Source organism: Chiloscyllium plagiosum, unplaced genomic scaffold (assembly GCF_037043375.1).
Source record: "Chiloscyllium plagiosum isolate Xiang-an unplaced genomic scaffold, Cpla_swu_hap1 HiC_scaffold_28, whole genome shotgun sequence".
Lineage (NCBI taxonomy): Eukaryota > Metazoa > Chordata > Chondrichthyes > Orectolobiformes > Hemiscylliidae > Chiloscyllium > Chiloscyllium plagiosum.
The window spans coordinates 248,081-275,930 of NW_028270166.1; the positions used below are offsets into that span (position 1 = coordinate 248,081).

Below are 27,850 nucleotides of genomic sequence, written 5' to 3' on the forward strand. Positions count from 1 at the left end.
AATCCACGTTTTTAGGCTCAAACTGAATGCAAAATTCCATTATGTTTTGGTCACTCTTGCCTAGAGAATCCCTTACAATTAGGTCCTGAATTAATCATGTCTGACTACACCTGGATCCAATTTAGAACACAGAACGTATAACATTACAGCGCAGTACAGGCCCTTCAGCCCTCCATTTTGCACCGACCTGTGAAACCAATCTGATGCCCATCTATCCTACACTATTCCATTTTCATCCATATGTTTATCCAATGACTATTTAAATGCCCTTAAAGTTGGTGAGTCTACTACTGTTGCAGGCAGACCATTCCACACCCTTACTACTCTCTGTACTACCTCTGACATCTGTCCTATATCTATCAGCCCTCAATTTTAAGTTATGCCCTCCTGTGCAAGCCATCACCATCCAAGGAAAAAGGGTCTCACTGTCCACCCTATCTAACCCTCTGAGTAAGTCATAATTTGATTCAAGAATATACTGTTTAAAGAATCTGACTAAGTCCACTATACAGATTCAAACTGGAGACAGCTATTGTGAATTTAATTTGTTCAACTGTAAAGAAGAGTAAGATGACACATAAAAATTGTGACATGCCCTCAGAGAGAATCGGACGCTTCAAGGAGCAAAGTGTACATGAATGTGTTGAACCGTAGGAGGTGAGCAAGGTCCACAATGAATATTTCTCCTCTGTGTTTATCGTGGAGAAAGACATGAAAACTTGAGAACATGGGGACGTTAGTGGTGATGTCTTGAGGACAGTCCATATCATAGTCGAGGTGGTATTGGATGTATTAGAATATATGAAGGTGGATAAATCTTCATGTCCTGACCAGAATATATCCAAGAGCCCTGTAAGAGGCTACAGAAAATATTGCGGGGGGGCCTGGCTGATATGCTTGCATCATCGTTAGCCACAGGTGAGAACCTGGATCACTGGAGGGTAGCAAATGTTGTGTCCTTATTCAAGAAGGGATGAAAAGAAAAACCTGAGAACTTTGGACCAGTAACCCTAACATCAATGGTAGGTAGATTACTTGAAATAATTCTGAGAGATAAGGTAAACATACATTTGGAAATACAGGGTTTGATTAGGAGTAGTTAACATGGCTTTGTGCGTGGGAGATCATGACTCACAAATTTGATAATGTTTGACGAAGTGACCAGGACAGTAGATGTAATCTGCAGAGGATCCTCGATTATCCGAACGAGATGGGCAGGCACTATTTCGTTTGAGTAACTAATTATTTGGTTAATTGATTTTCTCTGGGGCTCAGAGTTCTCTGTGATGTCTGCTCCCCATTCAGGAGACTAGGCAGCAGCACACTGCATGCTAGACCCCGCCCACCATCCGCTTCCAACCCCGTTTCCCCCCCCCCCCCCCCCCCGCCCGCCCCAACCCCATCTGCTCCCAACCCCATACCCACCGTCTGACCCCCGCCGCCTCTTCCGGAGCAGCTGGACTGGACACCAACAATAAGACTGGTGCTGCCTTTGGGAGATGGGTCTCCAAATAACGCACATACACACACGCATGCAGCCTCATGCACGACTTTTTACTGCAACATTTTGACAGGTTTCACCTTTGCCCTGAACAGGGCAATGTTGGAGAGATTATCTGGGGAAGGGGGGTTTAGGGTACACCCCTGTCTAGAACTCCAGGGAAAATGTGGGGGGAGAGAGAGGGGGCGGGAGGTCAGTAATTTGGAGACAGTGCCTGGACTGTCCAGGACCGTTCTCGGCAGCAGTGAGCCGAGTTTGTTTTTAATCATTGTACCTGTAAACACAAGACGCGATCAGGGTTGAAACAGCACTTTGACGTAATATTTCTATCGGGACCTTGAGATCCTCTTCGGATAATCCAATATTCGGATAATTGATATTTGGATAATCAAGGTTCCTCTGTACATGGATTTCAGTAAGGCCCAGAGGGTGGTGGTTGATGGGAAATGTTCATCCTGGTGTTCAGTTACTAGTGGTGTATCGGAAGCATCTGTTTTGAGACCACTGCTGTTTGTCATTTTTATAAATGACCTAGATGAGGGCATAGACAGACGGGTGAGTAAGTTTGCGAATGACACTAAGGTTGGTGGAGTTTTGGGTAGTGCTGAAGGATGTTACAAGTTACAGAGAGACATAGATAAGTTGCAGAGCTGTGCTGAGAGGTGGCAAATGGAGTTTAATGCAGAAAAGTGTGAGGTGATTCACTTTGGAAGGAGCAACAGGAATAAAGAGTTCTGGGCTAATGATAAGATTATTGGTAGTGTAGATGAGCAGAGAGATCTCGGTGTCTATGCACATAGATTCCTGAAAGTTACCATCCAGGTTGATAGGGTTGTTAAGAAGGCATACAGTGTGTTAGCTTTTATTGGTAGAGGGAATGAGTTTCAGAGCCATGAGGTCATGTTGCAGCTTTCACAGGTCGGTGCAACATTGAGGGCCAAAGGATCTGTACTGTGCTGTACTGTTCTCTGTTCTATGCCTTTGATAAGGTTCCACATGGAATCCAGGGACAGCTGGTAAATTGGATATACAATTGGATTGCTGGTAGGAAGCAGAGGGTAATAGTGGAATGATGCTTGTCAGACTGGGGGCCTGTGACTAGTGGAGTGCCTCAGGGGTCAATGATTTGGATGAGAACGTACACCTCATGACTACTAAATTTGCAGATGACACTAAACGAGGCAGAATCATTGACAGTCAGGAAGGTTATCAGAAATTGCAACAGGACCTTAATCAGCTAGAGAAGTGGGCTGAGGAATGGCAAATAGAGTTAAATATAGATAAGTATGAGGTCTTGCACTTTGGAAAGTCAAGTCAAGGTAGGAGTTTCATGGTGAATTTTTTTTAATTTATTCATGGGATGAGGACATCACTGGCGAGGCCAGCATTTTTATACCATCCTTAATTGCCCAGAGGGTAGTTACGAGTCAACCACATTGCTGTAGTCTGGAGTCACATGTAGGCCAGACCAGGGAAGGACAGCAGTTTCCTTCCCTGAAGGACATTAATGAACCAGATGGGTTTTTCCAACAATTGACAATGGATTCCTGGTCATCATTAGACACTGAATTCCAGATTTTACTGAGTTCAAATTACACTACAATACCACTAGGCTATTATCTTCCCTCTCAGTATTGACCTCCTGACTCTCCAAAATCTGCCCTGTTTTGAATTTGTCCTACCTTACTGAATCGGTGTGAACAGGATGAAAATTGTCTGATCTCCAGAGATGACTCTTCATCATTAGAGTCTTCATCCTCTTCTGATGCCAAATGTTGATATTTCTCCGAGCGTGCTGCATGGACACACACAATAAGTACAACACGCATTCCCCACTCAGCATAGGACCCATATAGAGATAATCACCAGATTTTGGAACATTGAATACATCAATGAACATAGTGACATTGGAAAGAATCACCAGCCACTGAGATATTCGAGAACTTTTTTTTCTCTTTATTTATTCTCATGTTGAGGGCGCCACTGATAGGGCAGCATTTATTGCCCATCTCTAATTGCCCAAGGGCAGTGAAGAGTCAACCACATTGCTGTGAGTCTGCAGTCCCATGTAGGCCAGACCAGGTAAGGACAGCAGCTTCCCTCCCTAAATAACATTAGCGAACCAGGTAGGTTTTTCTTACTAATCAACAATGGATTCATGGTCATCGTTAGATTCTTAATTCTAGATAGTTATTGATTTCAAATTCGACCATCTGCCAAGACAGGATTTGAACATTATCAGGGCCTCTGGATTAACAGTCCAGCAAGAATACCACTAGGCCACTGCCTTCTCTAAATTGAGGGTAATCACTAGACAAATGGCCACTGAAAATCACCAGTGGATCCAGTGCCAATGGGAGTGAGATTAGATTAGATTAGATTAGATTACAGTGTGGAAACAGGCCCTTCGGCCCAACAAGTCCACACCGACCCGCCGAAGCGAAACACACCCCATTCCCCTACATTTACCCCTTACCTAACACTACGGGCAATTTAGCATGGCCAATTCACCTGACCCTGCACATCTTTGGACTGTGGGAGGAAACCGGAGCACCTGGAGGAAACCCACGCAGACACGGGGAGAACGTGCAAACTCCACACAGTCAGTCGCCTGAGGCGGGAATTGAACCCGGGTCTCTGGCGCTGTGAGGCAGCAGTGCTAACCACTGTGCCACCGTGCCGCCCACAAAGCTGGACATTAGATCATTGATGATCATTACTTGATTCTGGGAATGACTGGCAGACCAGCACAATAGTGACACGCCACCCACAGATATGAACTGTTCTTTTGGACTATATATCCGAGGATGTTAAGCTTCTCAATTTGAACTCACTGTCGAAGTAGCTGGTGTCATCTTCAGACTCCAGTTGAGGAATGAACTCTGCTTTCTGACGCAGTAATCCACTCCAGTCCAGGTTAGTGAAGAAATTGTGCTGTTTCACCTCTTGGGCCCCTCCTGTTAATGCACAACAGTCAGAAATCATTTAATCATTAAATGTAAATCCCACTTCTCATCCCATCCTCTCATTCCCCATCAATCCCATTCCTTCCCCTTTTACCCAAGCCCCTTAGTTTTGTCACTGTCAATCCCATCCCCATCCCATCCCATCCCCCCTTCAACCACATCACCCCTTAAATTCTATCCTCCATTCAATGCTATCTCCCTTCTCAAACCATCCCCCCATTCCATCCCCTACATTGATCCTATTCTCCCTCCCTCAATTCCAATCCCCAATTATAAAACTCATGAAAAGCTAATGGACCTGATGAAAAATAATCATAAAATAGTGACCTTTAATTCACAAGGAACAATATAGAAAGGATAGAGGTTATATGTAGAGTTTTTCTCACATCTCACCTGGTGGAACTCAGTACAGGTCCAGACACCCCACCCTCAGGAGAGGTTTTTTGGTCTTGGAGAGTCCAGTGAATGCCAGCCACTGTGGAAGTGTTTCTGCCTCCAAGCTCCTTGTGGTCATGTGAGGAGCAGGGAGTGGAGTTACAATTTCTGCATACTCTACAAATACATATCATGGGGTATTCAGATGGAGCTGGAGGTAGCTCCATCACACCCAACCTCCAAAGTGAAATTCACATTTGGGCAAATCAACACTTACATAATGGATAAAGAGCAGGAAAAGGTCACTCAAGGATCACAGAGTGGGGTCAAGGGACAGTTAAGAATCTGATTTTCTCATTAAAATCACTTGAAGCTTTTAGAATTTGACAAGCTATTTGAGCTGCTGTACAGACAGAATTATGGATACATTTACCAGTCCCCAGGCGATCTCGAGGATTCTGCCTCAGCAGCCTGCTGATGAGATCCTGGGCTTCTGCAGGGAGAATTTCTTCTCCGTCTGGCCATATTATTTCATCTGCAAAATATCACCAATTGGATTTAATTTATTTTGTCCCAGAAGGGCCTGGTCCCCAGAGTCGCTCACACACATGCTCCCCATGTTCAGAGCAAAGTGTCCTAACCCACTATGCAGTGTTCCTGTCTCAAAGATTACTTGATTACAGTGCTCAAATTTTAAAAGACAACTTTCTTTTAAATTATGTTAAGTTGTCTTTTGCAAGATTTGTTGAAATAATAAAACACTGCTTCTAAACTCAACAAAATAAGATATCAGAGGAATCCTCTAATCAGACTTCCTGAAACATCATCCATAATATCAGAAACTGTAAAAACGACAGATAACTCACATAGAAGGGTAAGCAACTTTAATAAAACAGCGAATGATTGTAGGACAGATGCATCAAAATAATGACATATAAGGAGGACAATTTCTGAAATCAATTCAAGAGAAACTTGTAAACCAATATGTTTTCCAATCCAAATGCGACAGAGATATTGCTAGATCTGGTTGCTGGACAATGAGCTGAGCAGGTAGATCATTAGATTAGATTACATTTAGATTAGATTAGATTAGATTAGATTACATTACAATGTGGAAACAGGCCCTTCGGCCCAACAAGTCCACACCGACCCGCCGAAGCGCAACCCACCCATACCCCTACATTTACCCCTTACCTAACACTACGGGCAATTTAGCATGGCCAATTCACCTGACCCTGCACATCTTTGGACTGTGGGAGGAAACCGGAGCACCCGGAGGAAACCCACGCAGACACGGGGAGAACGTGCAAACTCCACACAGTCAGTCGCCTGAGTCGGGAATTGAACCCGGGTCTCTGGCGCTGTGAGGCAACAGTGCTAACCACTGTGCCACCGTGCCGCCCATCTATATTAATGATAAGGATGACTGTCTTGTAACCACATTTACTGACAACGTGAAGACTGATAGGAAAATAAGTTGTGAGGAAAATACAGAGTCAAAGACATATGGACAGGTTAGTGAATAAACAAAGAACAAAGAAAATTTACAGCCCAAGAACAGGCCCTTCGGCCCTCCAAGCCTGAGCCGATCCAAACATACTGTCTAAACCGGTCATCCAATTCCTAAGCATCTGCTCCCCAATACTCATGTATCTGTCCAGATGCATCTTAAATGAATCTACTGTGCCTGCCTCTATCACCTCTGCTTGCATCGCGTTCCAGAGACCCACCACTCTCTGTGTGAAGTACTTGTCATGTGTATCCCCCTTAAATGTTTCACCTCTCACCTTGAAAGTGTGACCTCTCGTCATTGAATCCTTCACCCTGGGAAAAACCTTATCTCTATCGACTCTGCCTATAACCTTCATGATTTTGTCAACCTCAATCAGGTCTCCCCTCAATCTCCTTTTTTCTATTGAAAACAATCCTAACCTACTCAATCTCTCTTCATATCTAGCACCTTCCATATCAGGCAACATCCTCGTAAATCTTCTCTGTACCCTCTCCAAAGCGTCCACATCCTTTTGGTAATGTGGCGACCAGAACTGTACACAGTATTCTAAATGCAGCCGAACCAATGTCTTGTACAATTTTAACATGACCTGCCAGCTCTTATACTCGATACCCCGTCCAATGAAGGCAAGCATACTATATGCCTTCTTGACCACTCTATCCACCTGTGCAGCAATCTTCAGGGTACAATGGACTTGAACTCCCAGATCTCTCTGTCCATCAACTTTTCCCAAGGCTTTTCAGTTAATTGAGTAATTCGCTCTAGAATTAGACTTGCCTAAATGCATCACCTCACATTTGTCTGGATTGAACTCCATCTGCCACTTTTCCGTCCAACTCTCCAGTCTATCTATATTCTCATATATTCTTTGACAGTCCCTTATGCTTTCTGCTACTCCACCAATCTTTGTGTCATCTGCAAACTTGCTGATCATACCAACAGTGCCCTCTTCCAGATCATTTATGTATATTACAAACAACAGTGGCCCCAACACTGACCCCTGTGGAACAAATACTTATTGATGCAGTGCAATGTGGGGAAAATGTATAAGAAACAAAAATGGATATTGCTGGAGAAAGTCAGCAAGTCTGGAGGCATCTGTAGAAATAAAACAGAGTCAATATTTTGAGTCTGGTGACTCCAACAATAACCTTTGGGCAGGATCAGGATGAAGCTGTCCGACATGTCCTGGATAACATTCAAGTTAAGTGTATTTGAAAATCACTTCTGTTGATTGCAGCCCCTCAGGGATGGCCTGCTAAGCTACAGGCAGACCTGTTTCCCATGTGGTTCGGGGCAAATCAGATTTCCACTTGGTAGAGAAAATCTCAATCAGCAGGGTACAGGACATAAAAGGTTTAGCAGGATAGGCAGACAAATGGCTGGTGGAATTTAATGCAGAGAAGAGTGAGGTGAAGCCCTTTGACAGAAGAGCGAGGGAGAGATTACACAGATGTAAATAATGTGCAGGAACAGATAGGCCTGGGTGATCACATGCATAGATCTTTGAAGTTAACAAGAGAGCAAATAGTTAATTACAGAATCACAGGATTGATACGGTGCAGAAAGAGGCCATTTAACCTATTAAGTGTGCAAAGTGGATTTTCAGAAAGTTTCAAGATATGAAGGTTTTTATATACAAAGTTAGATTGAAGGACCTTCATTTAAACTTCTTAGGGCAAAGCAGACATATGGGAGATTTGTTAGATGTGTACAAGATTAGAAAAGATCTCATTAAAAAGTGACAAAGAAAATGCATTTTTATTAGTAAATGGTGCAAGGGTTTTGGGTGGACATGGTGTTGGGTGGACATGGTGTTGGGGGGACATGGTGTTGGGGGGACATGGTGTTGGGGGGACATGGTGTTGAGTGGACATGGTTTTGGGTGGACATGGTGTTGGGTGGACATGATGTTGGGTGACATGGTGTTGGGTGGACATGGTGTTGGGTGGACATGGTTTTGGGTGGACATGGTGTTGGGTGGACATGGTTTTGGGTGGACATGGTGTTGGGTGGACATAGTTTTGGGTGGACATGGTTTTGGGTGGACATGGTGTTGGGTGGACATAGTTTTGGGTGGACATAGTTTTGGGTGGACATGGTGTTGGGTGGACATGGTTTTGGGTGGACATGGTGTTGGGTGGACATAGTTTTGGGTGGACATGGTTTTGGGTGGACATGGTGTTGGGTGGACATGGTGTTGGGTGGACATGGTGTTGGGTGGACACGGTGTTGGGTGGACACAGTGTTGGGTGGACACAGTGTTGGGTGGACATGGTGTTGGGTGGACATGGTGTTGGGTGGACATAGTTTTGGGTGGACATGGTTTTGGGTGGACATGGTGTTGGGTGGACATGGTGTTGGGTGGACATAGTTTTGGGTGGACATGGTTTTGGGTGGACATGGTGTTGGGTGGACATGGTGTTGGGTGGACATGGTGTTGGGTGGACACGGTGTTGGGTGGACACAGTGTTGGGTGGACACAGTGTTGGGTGGACATGGTGTTGGGTGGACATGGTGTTGGGTGGACATGGTGTTGGGTGGACACAGTGTTGGGTGGACATGGTGTTGGGTGGACACAGTGTTGGGTGGACACAGTGTTGGGTGGACACAGTGTTGGGTGGACACAGTGTTGGGTGACATGGTTTTAAGGTTTCTGACCAGGAGATACAGTTACGACATGGTGTAAACCTCTCTGCGAAATTAAACCCATCACAGAAATGCTCACCTCACGCCGTAATCTGTTAAATTTCAAGAGGCAATGAGCTATCCCAGATTTCATTACTTAAAGTAAAAATTAACAATTTTATTCTTTAAGTCCAACAGAGAATATTAAAACCAACAACTATTTACAATTCCTTTCTCTTAAACTTATCTTTTACCTCCCACTCTACAATACTGGTCCAATTAAAAAAATCCCTGATTAAGATTTACAAATAAAAATCACATTTCAAAACCAGTCAGCTTTGCTGATTCTCCTTTGCAGCTTTTTCTCTGAAGATTTTTCTAAAGGTCAGCTTTATTGTTCTGCTGCAAAAACTTCTTAAAGGCAGATACTTGTCAGAGAGCTCTTCAGCTAGCTGTATATATTTTGTTGGTGTCCTTGGCAGTTCTCCCTCTAACCCCTGTTCAAAATGTCTGGTTTTATACTCCAAAACATCATATCATTTCATTGGTCTTGGTGTCATCAAAAACATTATATTTCAAATTTGATTAGATTTTGGAGCATAATTTAAACTGATTGGCCAAATTTGAATTTGACTTTGTTCCATAGCAACACAACTCCAGCTATCTGTTTCAATCAAGTGTTACATTTTTACTTTGTTCAGGACTCTGTGCTTTCATTCAGTCCTTGTTAGCTTTTCAACTCTTTTAAAGGTATAATATACACCTTCATAACAATACAGAGAGGATGAGTTTACACAGTGAGTGGTAGGAACCTGGCACCTGCTGCTTTGAGACCCTCATGTCAGTTCCCATCCACCTCTGTCCAATAGCACATCCTCAGTGTCCAGGGCATTTATTCTTTATCAGGAGACAGTTACAAGCTTTCACTCTAACTTAAGTCTGGGCGTAGCCTTTTCCGAGGAATGAAATCCTGGTGTCCATCATACTCTGGAATTTCCAACTTATTCTCAGAAAGAACTTACCATTAACTACTTGTCCAAAAAGCTCTTCTGGAGTCTCTCCAAAGAACGGAGCACAACCAACAAGGAATTCAAACAGAATGACTCCCATGGCCCACCAGTCCACAGGTTTGCCATATCCCTGTCTGAGGATCACCTCTGGAGCAATGTATTCAGGTGTTCCACAAACCTGCCAAAAACAGAGACACTCAGCAACAAACTGACTCACAATAATTCCATCACAAAATACTGAGTGGACCAAACATCCTGCCCTTTGACCCCATCACATGCTGACACCATGCCATTCAAACACACTGCCCTTTGGTCCAATCCTACTCACCTCCTGTCCTCCAAATGTCACCTCTCACCAACCCACTGTCATCTGAAATTCCCTCATTCCAATTATCTGTGCCTACTGTTCTTCACTTCCAAATTCTCCCCAACATTTCAATTCTCACACAACCCAACCCCTACAAACACACACAAATCTAACCCAACCCCCCTAACTCTGAGTTGTCTGACCTCAGCTTGCCCTCTGATGACACAGGAGTCAAAAGGTCCCTCAGGCCCCCTCTCCTCCTACCCCAGGCACCCACCGTCTACCTGTTTATCAATGAATTCCCTGGTGTCCTTCTCAACGTGGTCCTCATACAGGTTGGTCGTCATGTTCATGAGTCCAATCCTTGACAGACCAAAGTCAGTCAGCTTGATGTGGCCCAATGCGGTGATTAGCAGGCTGCAAGCAAAGCAAATAGTCATCACTGGCTGATCACCTTGCCCCAGGACGCACACAGCCTCAGGATATTTAACTCTCACCCGGTGTTGGGGCTGGACTGCGTTTGGTGACCAGGGTTGAAATGGGATTTTCAGGAAAAAATGGGACTACCTCACTTTGAGAAATTCAGTGAGAGATGTTTGTACAACTAGATCAGAGTGGGGGAGGGGAGTTGAGTGAGGGAGAGAGTAACAATGAAACAAGGAGACCAGTATGTGATCCTCACACTCAACTGTAACCCACTCACTGAACTGTAAAGATATGGATCATGGCAGTAACTAGATCAGTGGTGCTGGAAGAGCACAGCAATTCAGGCAGCATCCGAGGACAGGCAAAATCGACGTTTCGGGCAAAAGCCCTTCGTCAGGAATAAAGGCAGAGAGCCTGAAGCGTGGAGAGATAAGCTAGAGGAGGGTGGGGGTGGGGAGAGATTAGCATAGAGTACAATAGGTGAGTGGGGAAGGAGATGAAGGTGATAGGTCAGGGAGGAGAGGGTGGAGTGGATAGGTGGAAAAGGAGCTGGGCAGGTCGGACAAGTCCGGACAAGTCAGGGGATCGAGTTACTGGAGATTAGAAACTAGGATGAGGTGGGGGAAGGGGAAATGAGGAAACTGTTGAAATCCACATTGATGCCCTGGGGTTGAAGTGTTCCGAGGCAGAAGATGAGGCATTCTTCCTCCAGGCGTCTGGTGGTGAGGGAGCGGTGGTGGAGGAGGCCCAGCACCTCCATATCCTCGGCAGAGTGGGAGGGGGAGTTGAAATGTTGAGCCACGGGGCGATTTGGTTGATTGGTGCGGGTGTCTCGGAGATGTTCCCTAAAGCGCTCTGCTAGGAGGCGCCAGGTCTCCCCAATGTAGAGGAGAACGCATCGGGAGCAACGGATACAATAGATGATATTAGTGGATGTGCAGGTAAAACTTTGATGGATGTGGAAGGCTCCTTTAGGGCCTTGGATGGAGGTGAGGGAGGAGGTGTGGGTACAGGTTTTACAGTTCCTGCGATGGCAGGGGAAAGTGCCAGGATGGGTGGGTGGGTCGTAGGGGGGGCGTGGACCTGACCAGGTAGTCACGGAGGGAACGGTCTTTGCGGAAGGCGAAGAGGGGTGGGGAGGGAAATATATCCCTGGTGGTGGGGTCTGTTTGGAGGTGGCGGAAATGTCGGCGGATGATTTGGTTTATGCGAAGGTTGGTAGGGTGGAAGGTGAGCACCAGGGGCGTTCTGTCCTTGTTGCGGTTGGAGGGGTTGGGTCTGAGGGCGGAGGTGCGGGATGTGGATGAGATGCGTTGGAGGACATCTTTAACAACGTGGGAAGGGAAATTGCGGTCTCTAAAGAAGGATGCCATCTGGTGTGTTCTATGGTGGAAAAGCTCCTCCTGGGACCAGATACGGCGGAGGCGGAGGAATTGGGAATACGGGATGGCATTTTTGCAAGAGGTAGGGTGGGAAGAGGTGTAATCCAGGTAGCTGTGGGAGTCGGTGGGTTTGTAGAAAATGTCAGTGTCAAGTCGGTCGTCACTGATGGAGATGGAGAGGTCCAGGAAGGGGAGGGAGGTATCAGAGATGGTCCAGGTAAATTTAAGGTCAGGGTGGAATGTGTTGGTGAAGTTGATGAATTGCTCAACCTCCTCGCGGGAGCACGAGGTGGCGCCAATGCAGTCATCAATGTAGCGGAGGAAGAGGTGGGGAGTGGTGCCGGTGTAACTACGGAAGATCAACTGCTCTCCTCCGCTACATTGATGACCACTCCCCACCTCTTCCTCCGCAACATTGATGACTGCATTGGCGCCACCTCGTGCTCCCGCGAGGAGGTTGAGCAATTCATCAACTTCACCAACACATTCCACCCTGACCTTAAATTTACCTGGACCATCTCTGACACCTCCCTCCCCTTCCTGGACCTCTCCATCTCCATCAGTGACGACCGACTTGACACTGACATTTTCTACAAACCCACTGACTCCCACAGCTACCTGGATTACACCTCTTCCCACCCTACCTCTTGCAAAAATGCCATCCCGTATTCCCAATTCCTCCGCCTCCGCCGTATCTGGTCCCAGGAGGAGCTTTTCCACCATAGAACACACCAGATGGCATCCTTCTTTAGAGACCGCAATTTCCCTTCCCACGTTGTTAAAGATGCCCTCCAACGCATCTCATCCACATCCCGCACCTCCGCCCTCAGACCCAACCCCTCCAACCGCAACAACGACAGAACGCCCCTGGTGCTCACCTTCCACCCTACCAACCTTCGCATAAACCAAATCATCCGCCGACATTTCCGCCACCTCCAAACAGACCCCACCACCAGGGATATATTTCCCTCCCCACCCCTCTCCGCCTTCCGCAAAGACCGTTCCCTCCGTGACTACCTGGTCAGGTCCACGCCCCCCTACGACCCACCCTCCCATCCTGGCACTTTCCCCTGCCACTGCAGGAACTGTAAAACCTGTGCCCACACCTCCTCCCTCACCTCCATCCAAGGCCCTAAAGGAGCCTTCCACATCCATCAAAGTTTTACCTGCACATCCACTAATATCATCTATTGTATCCATTGCTCCCGATGCGGTCTCCTCTACATTGGGGAGACTGGGCGCCTCCTAGCAGAGCGCTTTAGGGAACATCTCCGAGACACCCGCACCAATCAACCAAATCGCCCCGTGGCTCAACATTTCAACTCCCCCTCCCACTCTGCCGAGGATATGGAGGTGCTGGGCCTCCTCCACCGCCGCTCCCTCACCACCAGACGCTTGGAGGAAGAACGCCTCATCTTCCGCCTCGGAACACTTCAACCCCAGGGCATCAATGTGGATTTCAACAGTTTCCTCATTTCCCCTTCCCCCACCTCATCCTAGTTTCTAATCTCCAGCAACTCGATCCCCTGACTTGTCCGGACTTGTCCGACCTGCCCAGCTCCTTTTCCACCTATCCACTCCACCTTCTCCTCCTTGACCTATCACCTTCATCTCCTTCCCCACTCACCCATTGTACTCTATGCTACTCTCTCCCCACCCCCACCCTCCTCTAGCTTATCTCTCCACGCTTCAGGCTCTCTGCCTTTATTCCTGATGAAGGGCTTTTGCCCGAAACGTCGATTTTGCCTGTCCTCGGATGCTGCCTGAATTGCTGTGCTCTTCCAGCACCACTGATCTAGAATCTGGTTTCCAGCATCTGCAGTCATTGTTTTTACCTCAGGGCAGTAACTGTCCAACTGGATGCCTTACCGTGCCAAAATCCCTGACCTCTGGCTGACTGGGGCTTTCATGGAATCCTGAGAGGATGACCCCCATAGGATCTAAAGATGTTTAGGGTGCAGGTTTGCTCGCTGAGCTGTAGGTTTGATATCCAGACATTTCATTACCTGGCTAGGTAACATCATCAGTGGCGGCCTCCAAGTGAAGCAAAGCTGTTGTCTCCTGCTTTCTATTTATATCTTTCTCCTGGATGGGGTTCCTGGGGTTTGTGGTGATGTCATTTCCTGTTCATTTTCTGAGGGGTTGATAGATGGCATCTAGATTTATGTGCTTGTTTATGGCGTTGTGGTTGGAGTGCCAGGCCTCTAGGAATTTTCTGGCACGTCTTTGCTTAGCCTGTCCCAGGATAGATGTGTTGTCCCAGTCGAAATGGTGGGTTTTTTTCATCCGTGTGTAGGGCTATGAGGGAGAGGGGGTCGTGTCTTTTTGTGGCTAGCTGGTGTTCGTGTTTCCTGGTGGCTAACTTTCTTCCTGTTTGTCCTACGTAGTATTTGTGGCAGTCCTTGCATGGAATTTTGTAGATGACGTTGGTTTTGTCCATGGGTTGTCCTGGGTCTTTTAAGTTTGTTAGTTTTTGTTTGAGAGTGTTGGTGGGTTTGTATGCTACTAGGATTCCGAGGGGTCTTAGTAGTCTGACTGTCATTTCTGAAACTTCTTTGATGTATGGTAAGGTGGTTAGGGTTTCTGGCTGTGTTTGGTCTGCTTGTCGTGGTTTGTTCTTGAGGAATCTGCGCACTGTATTTTTTGAGTATCCGTTCTTCTTGAATTCGTTGTATACGTGGTTCTCCTCTGTTTTCCAAAGTTCGTCTGTGCTGCAGTGTGAGGTGGCTCGTTGGAATAGTGTTCTGATACAACTTTGTTTGTGTGTGTTGGGATGGTTGCTGGTGTAGTTAAGTATTTGGTCAGTGTTTGTCAGTTTTCTGTATACGCAGGTTTGTAGTTCTCCATTGTCTGTTCTTTCGACTGTGACGTCCAGGAATGAGAGTTTGTTGTCGGTTTCTTCCTCCTTGGTGAACTTTATGCCTGTGAGGGTATTGTTGATGATGTTAAATGTCTCTTCTATCTTGTTTCGTTTTGTGATGACAAAGGTGTCATCTACGTAGCGAACCCAGATTTTTGGTTTGATGGTTGGTAGGGCTGTTTGTTTGCATTACTGCTTCTGCTATGAATCCTGATAGCGGAGATCCCATGAGTGTGCCGTTGGTTTGTTTGTAGATTATGTTGTTGAAAGTGAAGTGGGTGGTGAGGCGCAGGTCCGCTAGCTTCACGATGTTTTCGTTGGTAATGTGATTGATGGTGGCTGGTGTGTGTGTGATGGTCTCTTCTAAAAGTGTTTCCTTTGCTAGGTCGATGTTGATTGAGGTGAACAGTGCTGTTACGTCGAATGAGATCATTGCTAGTAGCACACAAACCCACCAACACTCTCAAACAAAAACTAACAAACTTAAAAAACTCATTTCAACCCATGGACAAAACCAACGTCATCTATAAAATTCCATGCAAGGACTGCCACAAACACTACGTAGGACAAACAGGAAGAAAGTTAGCCACCAGGATACACGAACACCAGCTAGCCGCAAAAAAAACACGACCCTCTCTCCCTCATAGCCCTACACACAGATGAAAAAAAACCACCATTTCGACTGGGACAACACATCTATTCTGGGACAGGCGAAGCAAAGACATGCCAGAGAATTCCTAGAGGCCTGGCACTCCAACCACAACGCCATAAACAAACACATAGATTTAGATGCCATCTATCAATCCCTCAGAAAATGAACTGGAAATGACATCACCACAAACCCCAGGAACCCCATCCAGGAGAAAGATATAAATCGAAAGCAGGAGACAACAGCTTCGCTTCACTTGGAGGTCGCCACTGATGATGTTACCTAGCCAGGTAATGAAACGTCTGGATATCAAACCTACAGCTCAGCGAGCAAACCTACACCCTAAACCTCAACCTGAGCTACAAACCTTCACAAACCTTGCGAAAATCTAAAGATGTGGCTGTTTGTTTGAGGAACATGCAATATGTCTGCACAAAAGCTGCTCTCACATGGAGCAAGCATGAGATTGACATATCACAGTGCTTACAGTAACATGTATACCCTCTTTCCTGGTCACGGCTGACAACCAGGTCAAATTGCCTGGCTTTATGTCAGCGGTAGATAACATGGCAATACAAAGTTAAAAATCACACAACACCAGGTTATAGTCCAACAGGTTTAATTGGAAGCACTAGCTTTCGGAGCGCCGCTCCCTCATCAGGTGGTTGTGGAGGACACAATTGTAAGACACAGAATTTATAGCAAAAGTTTACAGTCTGATGTAACTGAAATTATACATTGAAAAATACCTTGATTGTTTGTTAAGTCTCTCATCTGTTAGAATGACCATGTTGGTTTCACAGCTTTCATATGTAAATCACAAAACTTTTTTTAAAAGTTATACTCAGGTAACAATTGGTGTCAGCCCAGATAATGTGTTGAAGGTGTTAGCCCCCTGTGTGCTGTTGTCTGTGCCATAATGTTTGGACTGATTCTAATCTAAAAAATGAGCTAAGAGTCTTATATGAATCCATGCAGTTTTTGAGCAAAGTACAATGTAACTCTGCAAGTACAAATTCACCCCACAAACGTATATGTATATGTGTGCATGTGGGTTTGTGTGTGTGGGGTGGGGGTGGGGTTGTGAGTGTCTGTGAGAGAGAGTGTATATGTGTATAAGTGTAAAGGGGTCTATGCCTGTGAGAGGGTGTGTGTGTGCGCGTGTGTGTGTGCGCGTGCATGTGTATGTAGTGCAATGGTAGTCACCTGTAATGTGACATGAACCCAAGGTCCCAGTTGAGGCCCTCCCTATGGGTACTGAACTTCACTATCAGCCTCTGTTCGGCCACTTTTCGCTGCTGCCTGTCCCGAAGTCCGCCTTGGAGGATGGTCATCCGAAAGTCCGAGGTCGAATGTCCTAGACCGCCGAAGTGTTCCCCAACTGGGAGGGAACCCTCCTGTCTGTTGATTGTTGTGCGGTGCCCATTCATCCGTTGTCGTAGCCTCTGCTCGGTTTCCCCAATGTACCATGCCTCAGGGTATCCTTGCCTGCAGTGTGTGAGATAGACTACGTTGGAGAATTTCATGAGTACCTGCCATGTACATGGTGGGATGTAACGGCGTCTAAGTTCCACAGACTTAGACCCCTTTACACACACACACACACACACAAACCCACATGCACACATATATATACGTTTGTGGGGTGAATTTGTACTTGCAGAGTTACATTGCACTTTACTCAAAAACTGCATGGATCCATGTAAGACTCTGTTAGCTCATTTTTTAGATTAGAATTAGTCTCAACATTATGGCACAGACAACAGCACACAGGGGGTGAACACCTTCAACACTTTAACTGGGCTGACACCAATTGTTAAAGTTAACCTGAGAATAACTTTTTTTAAAAGTTTGTGATTTACATATGAAAGCTGTGAAACCAACATGGTCATTCTAACAGATGAGAGACTTAACAAACAATCAAGGTATTTTTCAATGTATAATGTCAGTTACATCAGACTGTAAACTTTTGCTATAAATTCTGTGTCTTACAATTGTGTCCTCCACAACCACCTGATGAAGGAGCGGCGCTCCGAAAGCTAGTGCTTCCAATTAAACCTGTAGGACTATAACTTGGTGATGTGTGATTCTTAACTTTGTACACCCCAGTCCAACACCGGCATTTCCAAATCAAGGCAATACAACAGTCTAATAGGACCACAAGCCATTTTCTCCACAATCTCTCCCCATTCACTGAATTCATGGCTGATCTGATAATTGTCAACTTCACGTTCCTGCCTCTTCCCCCTAAACCTCGATTCTCTTACTGATTAAAAATCTGTCTCTCTATTAGTCTTGAATACACTTAACAACCCAGTCTCAATAGTCCTCTGCTGTAAATATTTACAAGGTTCACTACACTCTGAGGAAAAGAAATCCTTATCATTGTCTTATCTGAGATAATGCCCTCAGGTCCTTGATTCTCCCATGAGCAGAAACAACTTTTCCATAAGACCATATGACATAGGAGTGGAAGCAAGGCCATTTAGCCCATCGAGTCCACTCCGCCATTTAATCATGGCCGATGGGCATTTCAATTCCATTTACCCGCACTCTCCCCCTAGCCCTTAATGCCTTGCAAGATCAAGAATCTATCAATCTCTGCCTTGAAGACATTTAATGCCTGGCCTCCACGGCAATGAATTCCACAGGCCCACCACCCTCTGGCTGAAGAAATGTCTCCTCATTTCTGTTCAAAATTGACCCCCTCTAATTCTAGGGCTGTGTCCACGGGTCCTAGTATCCCTGCCTAACGGAAACAACTTCCCAGCGTCCACCATTTCTAAGCCATGCATTATCTTGTAAGTTTCTATTAGATCTCCCCTCAGCCTTTTAAACTCTAATGATACAATCCCAGGATGCTCAGCCAATGATCGTATGTTACGCCTACCCATTCCAGGGATCATGGGTGTGAATCTCCGCTGGACACGCTCCAGTGCCAGTATGTCCTTCCTGAGATGTGCACAGTATTCTAAATGGGGCCTGACTAGAGCTTTATAAAGTCTCAGAAGCATGTCACTGCTTTTGTTTCCAATCCTCTAGAGATAAATGACAATATTGCATTTGCTTTCTTAATCACGGACTCAACAACTTTCCATAAGACCATAAGACGTAGGAGTGGTCCTAACAACTCTACCTAACAACGAACAAAGAAAATTACAGCGCAGGAACAGGCCCTTCAGCCCTCCAAGCCTGCGTGGATCCAAATCCTCTATCCAAACCTGTCACTTATTTTCTCAGGATCTGATTCCCTCTGCTCCCTGCCCATTCATGTCTCTGTCGAGATATATCTTAAATGACGCTATCATGCCCCCTCTACCACCTCCAGGGGCAATGCATTCCAGGCACCCATCACCCTCTGTGTGAAGAACTTTCCACACATATCTCCCGAAAACTTATCCCCTCTCACCTTGAACTCGTGACCCCTAGTAATTGAATCCTCCACTCTAGGAAAAAGCTTCTTGCTATCCACCCTGTCTATACCTCTCATGATTTTGTAGACCTCTATCAGGTCCCCTCTCAACCTCCATCTTTCTAATGAAAATAATGCTAATGTACTCAACCTCTCTTCATAGCTAGCACCCTCCATACCAGGCAACATTCTAGTGAACCTCCTCTGCACCGTCTCCAAAGCATCCACATCCTTTTGGTAATGTGGCAACTGCACACAGTATTCCAAATGTGGCTGAACTAAAGTCCTATACAACTGTAACAGGACCTGCCAACTCTTGTACTCAATATCCCGTCCCCTGAAGGAAAGCATGCTATATACCTTCTTGACCACTCTATTGACCTGCATTGGCACCTTCAGGGTACAATGGACCTGAACACTCAGATCTCTCTGTACATCAATTTTCCCCACGGCTTTTCCATTTATCGTATGGTTCGCTGTTGAATTGGATCTTCCAAAATGCATCACCTCACATTTGCCCAGATTGAACTCCATCTGTCATTTCTCCACCCAACTCTCCAATCTATCTATATTCTGCTTAATTCTCTGACAATCCCTTTCATTATCTGTTACTCCACTAATCATAGTGTCATCTACAAACTTGCTAATCAGACCACCTATATCTTCCTCATTTATCACAAACCACAGTGGTCTCAACACAGATCCTTGTGGAACACCACTGGTTACAGTTCTCCATTTGGAGAAACTCCCTTTTGAGAAGCTACTCTCTGTCTCCTGCTACCTAGCCAGTTCTCTATCCATCTAGCTAGTACATTCTCGACCCCATGCAACTTCACTTTCTCCATCAGCCTACCATGAGCAGCCTTATCAATGCCTTATTCAAGTCCATGTATATGACATCTACAGCCCTTTCCTTATCAATCAACTTTGTCACTTCCTCAAAGAATTCTACTAAGTTGGTAAGACATGCACAAAACCATGCTGCCTATCATTGAGAAGCCCATTTTCTTCTATAGATCTTATACCTCAGTATCTTCTTCACCAGTTTCCCTACCACTGATGTCAGGCTCACTAGTCTATAATTACCCAGATTATCCCTGCTACCCTTCTTAAACAAGGGGACAACATTAGCAATTCTCCAGTCCTCCAAGACCTCAGCTGTGTTCAAGGATGCTACAAAGATATCTGTTAGGGCCCCAGCTGTTTCCACTCTCGCTCCCCTCAGTAACCTGGGATAGATTCCCATTGGGACCTGGGGACTTATCCATCTTTTTGCCTTTTAGAGTACCCAACACTTCCTCCCTCCTTATGTTGATTTGACCCAGAGTAATCAAATATCTATCCCTAACCTCAACATTTGTCATGTCCCTCTCCTCACTGAATACCAACGCAAAGTATTCATTAAGAATCTCGCCCATTTTCTCTGACTCAACGTGTAACTTTCCTCCTTTGTCCTTGAGTTGGCCAACCCTTTCTGTAGTTACCCTTTTGCTCCTTGTATATGAATAAAAGACTTTGGGATTGTCCTTAACCCTATTTGCTAAAGATATTTCATGAACCCTTTTAGCCCTCTTAATTCCTCTTTTCAGATTGGTCCTGCTTTCCTGATATTCTTCCAAAGCTTTGTCTGTTTTTAGTCACCTAGACCTTATGTATGCTTCTTTTTTCCTTTTAGCTAATCTTACAATTTCACCTGTCATCCATGGTTCCCTAATCTTGTCATTTCTATCCCTCATTTTCACAGGGACATGTCTGTCCTGCAATCTAATCAACCTCTATTTAAATACCTCCGAGGTGTTGAAGGTAAATGTGGATTTACTTCAAACAGCTGCTCCCAATCCACATTCCCCAGCTCCTTCCGAATGTTGGTATAGTTGGTCTTCCCCCAGTTTAACGCTCTTCCTTTAGGACTACTCTTGCCTTTGTCAATGTTTATTCTAAAACTTATGGAATTGTGATCACTATTACCCAAAGTAATCCCCCTACTGAAACTTCAACTACCTGCCCGGGCTCATTCCCCAACACAAGATCCAGTAAGGCCCCTTCCCGAGTTGGACTATTTACATACTGCTCTATAAAACCCTCCTGGATGCTCCTTATAAATTCTGCTCCATCTAAACCTTTAACATTAAGTGAATCCCAGTCAATGTTGGGAAAATTAAAATGTCCCATGACCACCATACTGTTGCTCGTACATCTTTCGATAATTGTTTATATGTTTGTACTTTTATTTCACGCTCGCTGTTGGGAGGCCTGTAATACAGTTCGAACATTGTTACCGCACCCTTCCTATTTCTGAGCTCTGCCCATATTGCCTCCATAGTGTCCTCCTTCAGCACAGCTGTGATATCCTCTCTCCCCCTCTTTTACCTTCCTCTCTATCCTGCCTGAAGCATCTGTATATTTAGTTGCCAATCTTGCCTTTCCATTAACCAAGACTCAGTAATAGCAATAACATCATACTCCCAGGTACTAATCCAAGCCCTAAGTTCATATGCCTTACCTATTACACTTAGAAAAGTCAGCACAGAACAGGCCCTTTGGCCCACGATGTTGTGCCGAGGTTTAATTCTAATGTAAAATATAATAAATTAACCTACGCACCCCTCAACTCACTGCTCTCCATGTGTATGTCCAGCAGTCGCTTAAATGTCCCCAATGCCTCTGCTTCCACCACCACCGCTGGCAACACATTCCATGCATTCACAACTCTCTGCGTAAAGAACCTACCTCTGACTTCTCCTTTATACCTTTCTCCTAATATTTTCAAGCTATGACTCCTCGTACCAGTCAATCCTGCCCTGGGGAGAAGTCTCTGGCTATTGACACTATCTATTCCACTCATTATCTTGTATACCTCGATCAGGTCTCCTCTCTTCCTTCTTCTCTCCAGAGAGAAAAGTCCAGGCTTAGTCAACCTTTCTTCATAAGGCAAGCCCTCCAGTCCAGGCAGCATCCTGGTAAACCTTCTTTGCACCCTCTCCAAAGCCTCCTTATCTTTCCTATAGTAGGGCAATCAGAACTGAACACAATATTCCAAGTGTGGTCTCACCAGAGTCTTGTAGAGCTGCAACAAAACCTCGCGGCTCTTAAACCCGACCCCCCTGTTAATGAAAGCCAAAACACCATATGTTTTCTTAACAACCCTATCTACTTGGGTGGCAACTTTGAGGGGTCTATGCACTTGCACACCCAGATCCCTCTGTTCCTCCACACTGCCAAGAATCCTGTCTTTAATCATATATTCAGAATTTGAGTTTGTTCTTCCTTTGTGGAGAGTGAGGAAGCAAAGATCCTCGCCAGCGACTTAGCAACCTCCTTTCTCACTTCCTGGAGCAGCCTGGGATAAATCTGATCTGGCCCTGGGGACTTATCAATCTTAATGTTTGCTAAAATTTCCAGCACATCAACTTCATCAATCTTGATCTGGTCAACCCTGTTTCCCAGCTCCTCAAAGTTCTCATTCACAACAAGGTCCCTTTCCTTGGTGAAAACCGAAGCAAAAAAATTCATTTAGGGTTCCCCTATCTGCTCAGACTCCACAAACAAGTTCCATATACTATCCCTGATCGGCCCTACCTTCTCCCTGATTATTCTCTTATTCCTCACATATGAGTAAAATAGCTTTGGGTTCTCCCTAATCCTTCTTGCCAAACCTTTTTCGTACCCCCTCCTGACTCTCCTCAGTCCATTTCTGAGCTCCTTTCTAGCAAGCCTGTAATCCTCTAAAGCTGTGCTAGATCCTTGCTTCCTCCATCTTACGTAAGATGCCTTCTTTCTTTTGACAAGAAGTTCCTCTGTTCTCATCATCCAAGGTTCTTTAATCTTACCCCTTCTCACCTGTCTCAGAGGAACAAATTTGTGCGTCACTCGCAACAACTGCTCCTTAAACAGTCTCCACACATCTGCTGTGCCCTTTCTGTGGAACAATTGCTCCCAGTCTGTACTTCCCAACTCCTGTCTGATAGTGTCATAGTTTTCTTTTCCCCAATTAAATATCTTCCCTTGGTGACTGCTCCTTTCCCTCTCCAAGGCTATGGTAAATGTGAGGCAGTTGTGATCACTGTCACCAAAGCGTTCTCCCACCGCAGGATCTGACACCTGTCCTGGCTCGTTGCCGAGCACCAAATCCAAAATGGCCTCTCCCCTCGTCGGTCTGTCTACATACTGAGTAAGGAAACCCTACTGAACACACCTGACAAAAATGGCTCCATCCAAAGCATCTGCACTCAGTCGATATTGGGAAAGGTTAGGTGAATTGGCCACGCTAAATTGCCTGTAGTGTTAGGTGAAGGGGTAAATGTAGAAGTATGAGTCTGGGTGGGTTACGCTTCGGCGGGTTGGTGTGGACTTGTTGGGCCGAAGGGCCTGTTTCCACACTGTAAGTAATCTAGTAATCACCCATAACAACAACCCTGCTACTTCTGCATTTTTCCAGAATCTTCCCACCTATGCATTCTTCAATCTCCGTACTGCTTTTAGGGGGTCTGTAGAAAACCCCCAATGTGGAAGCTGTCCCCTTGCTGTTCCTAACTCCCACCCGTACTGACTCAGTAGACAGTCCTTCCTCAATTACCTTTGTCTCTGTAGCTGTGATGCACTGATTAGCAAAAAATGCACTTCTTGCATTAAAACATATGCACTTCAGACCACCAGTCCCTTTGCATTCATCATCTGCTCCCTCCCAACTTTTCCCCTTAGTCAGGCTGACTTCATTATCTATTTCCCTACAGGCTTTAGTTACTACCTCCTTACTGTCCACTAACATCCTCATTTGGTTCCCATTCCCCTGCCACATTAGCTTAAACGCTCCCCAACTGCGTTAGCAAAAGCCCCCCCTAGGACATTGGTTCCAGTCTGGCTCAGGTGTTGACCGTCCAATTTGTAATAGTCCCACCTCCCCCAGAATCAGTCCCAATGCCCCAAAAATCTGAACCCCTCTCTCCTGCACCATCTTTCAAGCCACACATTTATCCTGATTATTCTTGCATTTCTACTCTGACTAGTACGTGGCACTGATAGCAATCCTGAGATTACTACCTCAGGTCCTACTTTTTAACTTGGCTTCTTACTCCCTAAATTCTGCTTGTATGATATCATCCATTTATTAGCTATATCTCTGGTGACTATATGCACCACAACAGCTGGATGTTCACCCTCCCCCTTCAGAATATCCTGTAGCCGATCTGAGACATCCCTGACCCGTGCACCTGAGAGGCAACATACTATGTTCGGGAGTCTCGTTAAGTCCCCTTAAGAATCTTGCATGTTTCAAAAAGCACATAGAACAGTACAGCACAGTACAGGTCCTATGGCCCTCGATGTTGTGCTAGCCTTTTATCCTACTCTAAAATCAAACTAAACTACATATCCTACATTTTACTATCATTCATGTGACTATCCAAGAGTCCCTTAAATGTCCCTAATGTATCTGACTCCCACTGCTGGCAGTGCATTCCACGCACCAACCATGCTCTGAGTAAAGAACCGACCACTGACATCTCCCCTAAACCTTCCTCCGATTACTTTAAAATTATGCCCCCTCATGTTAGCCATTTCTGCCCTGGGAAAACACCTCTGGCTATTCACTCTATGCCTCTCATCATCTTGTACACCTCTATCAAGTCACCTGTCATCCTTCTTCGCTTCAATGAGAAAAGCCCTCGTTCTCTCAATCTTTCTTCATAAGACAGGCTCTCCAGTCCAGGCAGTGTCCTGGTAAATCTCCTCTGCACCCTCTCTAAAGTTTCCACATCTTTCCTATAATGAGGCAACTAGAACTGAACATAATATTTCAAGTACGTTCTAACCAGGGCTCCACAGAGCTGCAGCATCACCAAGTGGCTCTTAAACTCAATACCCCTGTTAATGAAAGACACCACACCATACACCTTCTTGACAACCCTATTAAATTGAGTGGCAACTTTGAGGGATCTATGGTCATGGACCCCAAGATCCCTCTGTTTCTCCACACTGCCAAGAATTCTGCCTTTAACCCGATAATCTACATTCAAATTTGACCTTCCAAAATAAATCACTCTGCACTTGAACTCTATCTGCCACTTCTCAGCCCAGCTCTGCATCATGTCAAGTTCCTTTGTAACCAATAACAGCTCTCCATACTATCCACAACTCCTCAAACCTTCATGTCATCAGCAAAATTACGAACCCACCCTTCCATTCCCTCTTCCAAGTTATTTATAAAAATCACAAGGAGCAGAGGTCCCAGAACAGATCCCTGCCAAGTACCACTGGTCACTAAGCTCTAGGCTGAATACTTTCCATCTATTACCACCCTCTGTCTTCTATGGGCCAGCCAATTCTGTGACAAACAGCTTTCCCTATATCCCATGCTTCCTTACTTTCTGAATGAGCCTACCATGGGGAACCCTATCAAACACCTTATCGTAAACACCACATCCAATGCTCTATCATTACAATGGGTTTTGTCACATCCTCAAAGAATTGAATAAAGCTTGTGAGGCATGACCTGCCCCTCACAAATCCATGCTGACTATCTCTAATCAAACTATGCTTTTCCAAATAATCATAAATCTTGTCTCTCAGAATCCTCGCCAATAATTTGTCCACCACCGACATAAGACTGATTGGCCTGTAATTCCCAGGATTATTCCTATTCCCTTTCTTGTACAAGGGAATAAGATTTGCCATCACTACTCCAGTGGACAGTGAGTATGCAAAGATCATTGCACTTCCCTTGGTAACTTTGGGTATATCCTGTCTGGCCCAGGGGAGTTATCTATCCTCATGTTTTTCAAGGTTTCCAGCACGTCGTCCTTCTTAACATCAACATGTTTCAGCATTTCAGTCTGTTTCACACTGTCCTTACAAATGACAAGGTCACTGTCACTAGTGAATGCTGAAGCAAAGTATTCATTAAGGACCTCCCCTATGTCCTCCGACTCCAGACACATGTTCCCTCCACTCTCCCTGATTGGCTCTACCCTCACTCTGGCCATCCTCTTGTTCCTCACATTAGTGTATTATGTATTAGGGTTTTCCTTAATCCGACCCGCTACAGCTTTTTCATGCTCCCTTCTCGTTCTGCTAAGTCCATTCTACTGTTCCTTTCTGGCTACCTTGTAACCATCTAGAGCCCTGTCTGATCTTTGCTTCCTCCACCTTAAATAAGCTTCCTTCTTCCTCTTGACTAGATATTCCACATCTCTTGTCATCCAAGGTTCCTTGACCTTTACCATCCCTTCCTTGCCTCAGTGGGACAAACCTATTCAGCACTCACAACAAGTGCTCCTTAAACAACCTCTACATTTCTGTCGTGCATTTCCCTGAGAATATCTGTTCCCATTTATGACCCACAGTTCCTGCCTAATAGCATTTTGATTATTCCTCCCCCAGTTAAATACTTTCCCATACCGTCTGCTCCTATCCCTTTCCATGACTATATTAAAGGTCGGGGAGTTGTGATCACTGTCACTGAAATTCTCTCTGAGAGATCTGACACCTGGCCTGGTTCGTTGCCAAGCACGAAATCCAATATGGTCTCCCCTCTAGCTGGCCTATCTACATATTGAGTCAGGAATCCTTCCTGGACACATTCAACAAATTCTACTCCATCCAAACTGTTTCCACTAAGTAGTTCAAATCAATGTTACAGAAGTTGAAGTTGAAGACAACAATCCTGTTACTTCTGCACCTTTTCAAAATCTACCTCCCAATCTACTCGTCCATGTCTCATTGCTATTGGGGGGTCTACAGAAAACTCCCAATAAAGTGACTGCTCCTTTCCTGTTTCTGACCTCCAGCCATACTGACTCAGCAGACAAACCCTCCTCGATAATCTCCCTTTCTGTAGCAATGCCACTCCCCCACTTTTTTTTACCTCCCTCCCTATTCCTTTTGAAACATCTAAACCCTGGAACATCCAACATCCATTCCTGGGCCTGTGATATCCAAATCTCTGTGATGGCCACAACATCATACGTCCAAGTACTGATCCATGCTCTGAGTTCATCCCCCTTATTCCTGACTCCTTGTGTTCAAATAGAACACACTTCAACCAATCATACTGACTGCAACTTTGCCCTATCAGTTGTCTATCCTTTATCACAAACCCTCTCCATGCTGTATCTGCCTGTTCACCAGCTACCCCATCCTCTGATCCAGTTCACATTTCCCTGTCAAACTAGTATAAACCTTCCCAAAGAGCTCAAGCAAACCTCCCGCCCAGGATATTGGTGCCTTTCCAATTCAGGAGCAAACCTCCTTATACAGATCTTACCTTCCCCAGAAGATATCCCAATGATCGACATATCTGAAGCCTTTCCTCCTACACTAGCCCTGCAGCTATCTGCACTCGCTCTCTGTTCCTAGCCTTACTAGCCTGTGGTACCGATAGCAATCCTGAGATGACTACTCTGCTCATCCTGGTTTTTAGTTTCCAATCTAACTCCCTATATTCACCTTTCAGGTCCTCATCCCTTTCCCTACCAATGTCATTGGTACCAATGTGTACCACACTTCTGTTGCTCCTGACATGTAGATATAGTCCTCACCAGACTTCTCACATCATTCTCCCAGATTCCATGCTAAATCTACATTAAATAGCACCCAGAAGGAGGGCTTACATGGATGATCTGTAATCTAATTAACCATGAAAGTTTACTGAGCTCCACATCTGAGCCCAAGTTCATCTTGGATACAATTGTTTCAGCATTTTGAAAGTTTCCTGTTTTAAACTGCTCAGGTCTAATAAAAATAACACCATATTTCTTTCTAATCTAATTCCATACACACAGTTTTCAATACTATCTAGCTTTATGTCATTGGCAAAAAGATCTGC

General features: G+C 45.2%; 1 protein-coding gene across 6 annotated transcripts in view; it reads right to left on the reverse strand.

Moving 5' to 3' along the window:
- Positions 1 to 27,850, reverse strand: part of LOC122565068 (microtubule-associated serine/threonine-protein kinase 3-like) — a 334,201-nt gene that overhangs the window by 77,229 nt on the left and 229,122 nt on the right. For 4 of the 6 annotated variants that reach the window (XM_087975852.1, XM_087975853.1, XM_087975851.1 and 1 more), the window contains 6 exons: positions 16,824 to 17,105; positions 10,585 to 10,717; positions 10,006 to 10,171; positions 5,276 to 5,377; positions 4,336 to 4,458; positions 3,184 to 3,296 (listed from right to left, as the gene is read on the reverse strand). In XM_087975852.1, coding sequence (XP_087831978.1) covers positions 3,184 to 3,296; positions 4,336 to 4,458; positions 5,276 to 5,377; positions 10,006 to 10,171; positions 10,585 to 10,717; positions 16,824 to 17,105 — 919 coding nt within the window. The remainder of the gene's footprint in view (positions 1 to 3,183; positions 3,297 to 4,335; positions 4,459 to 5,275; positions 5,378 to 10,005; positions 10,172 to 10,584; positions 10,718 to 16,823; positions 17,106 to 27,850) is intronic. The other 2 variants (XM_087975855.1, XM_087975854.1) reach the window with 2 other exon arrangements.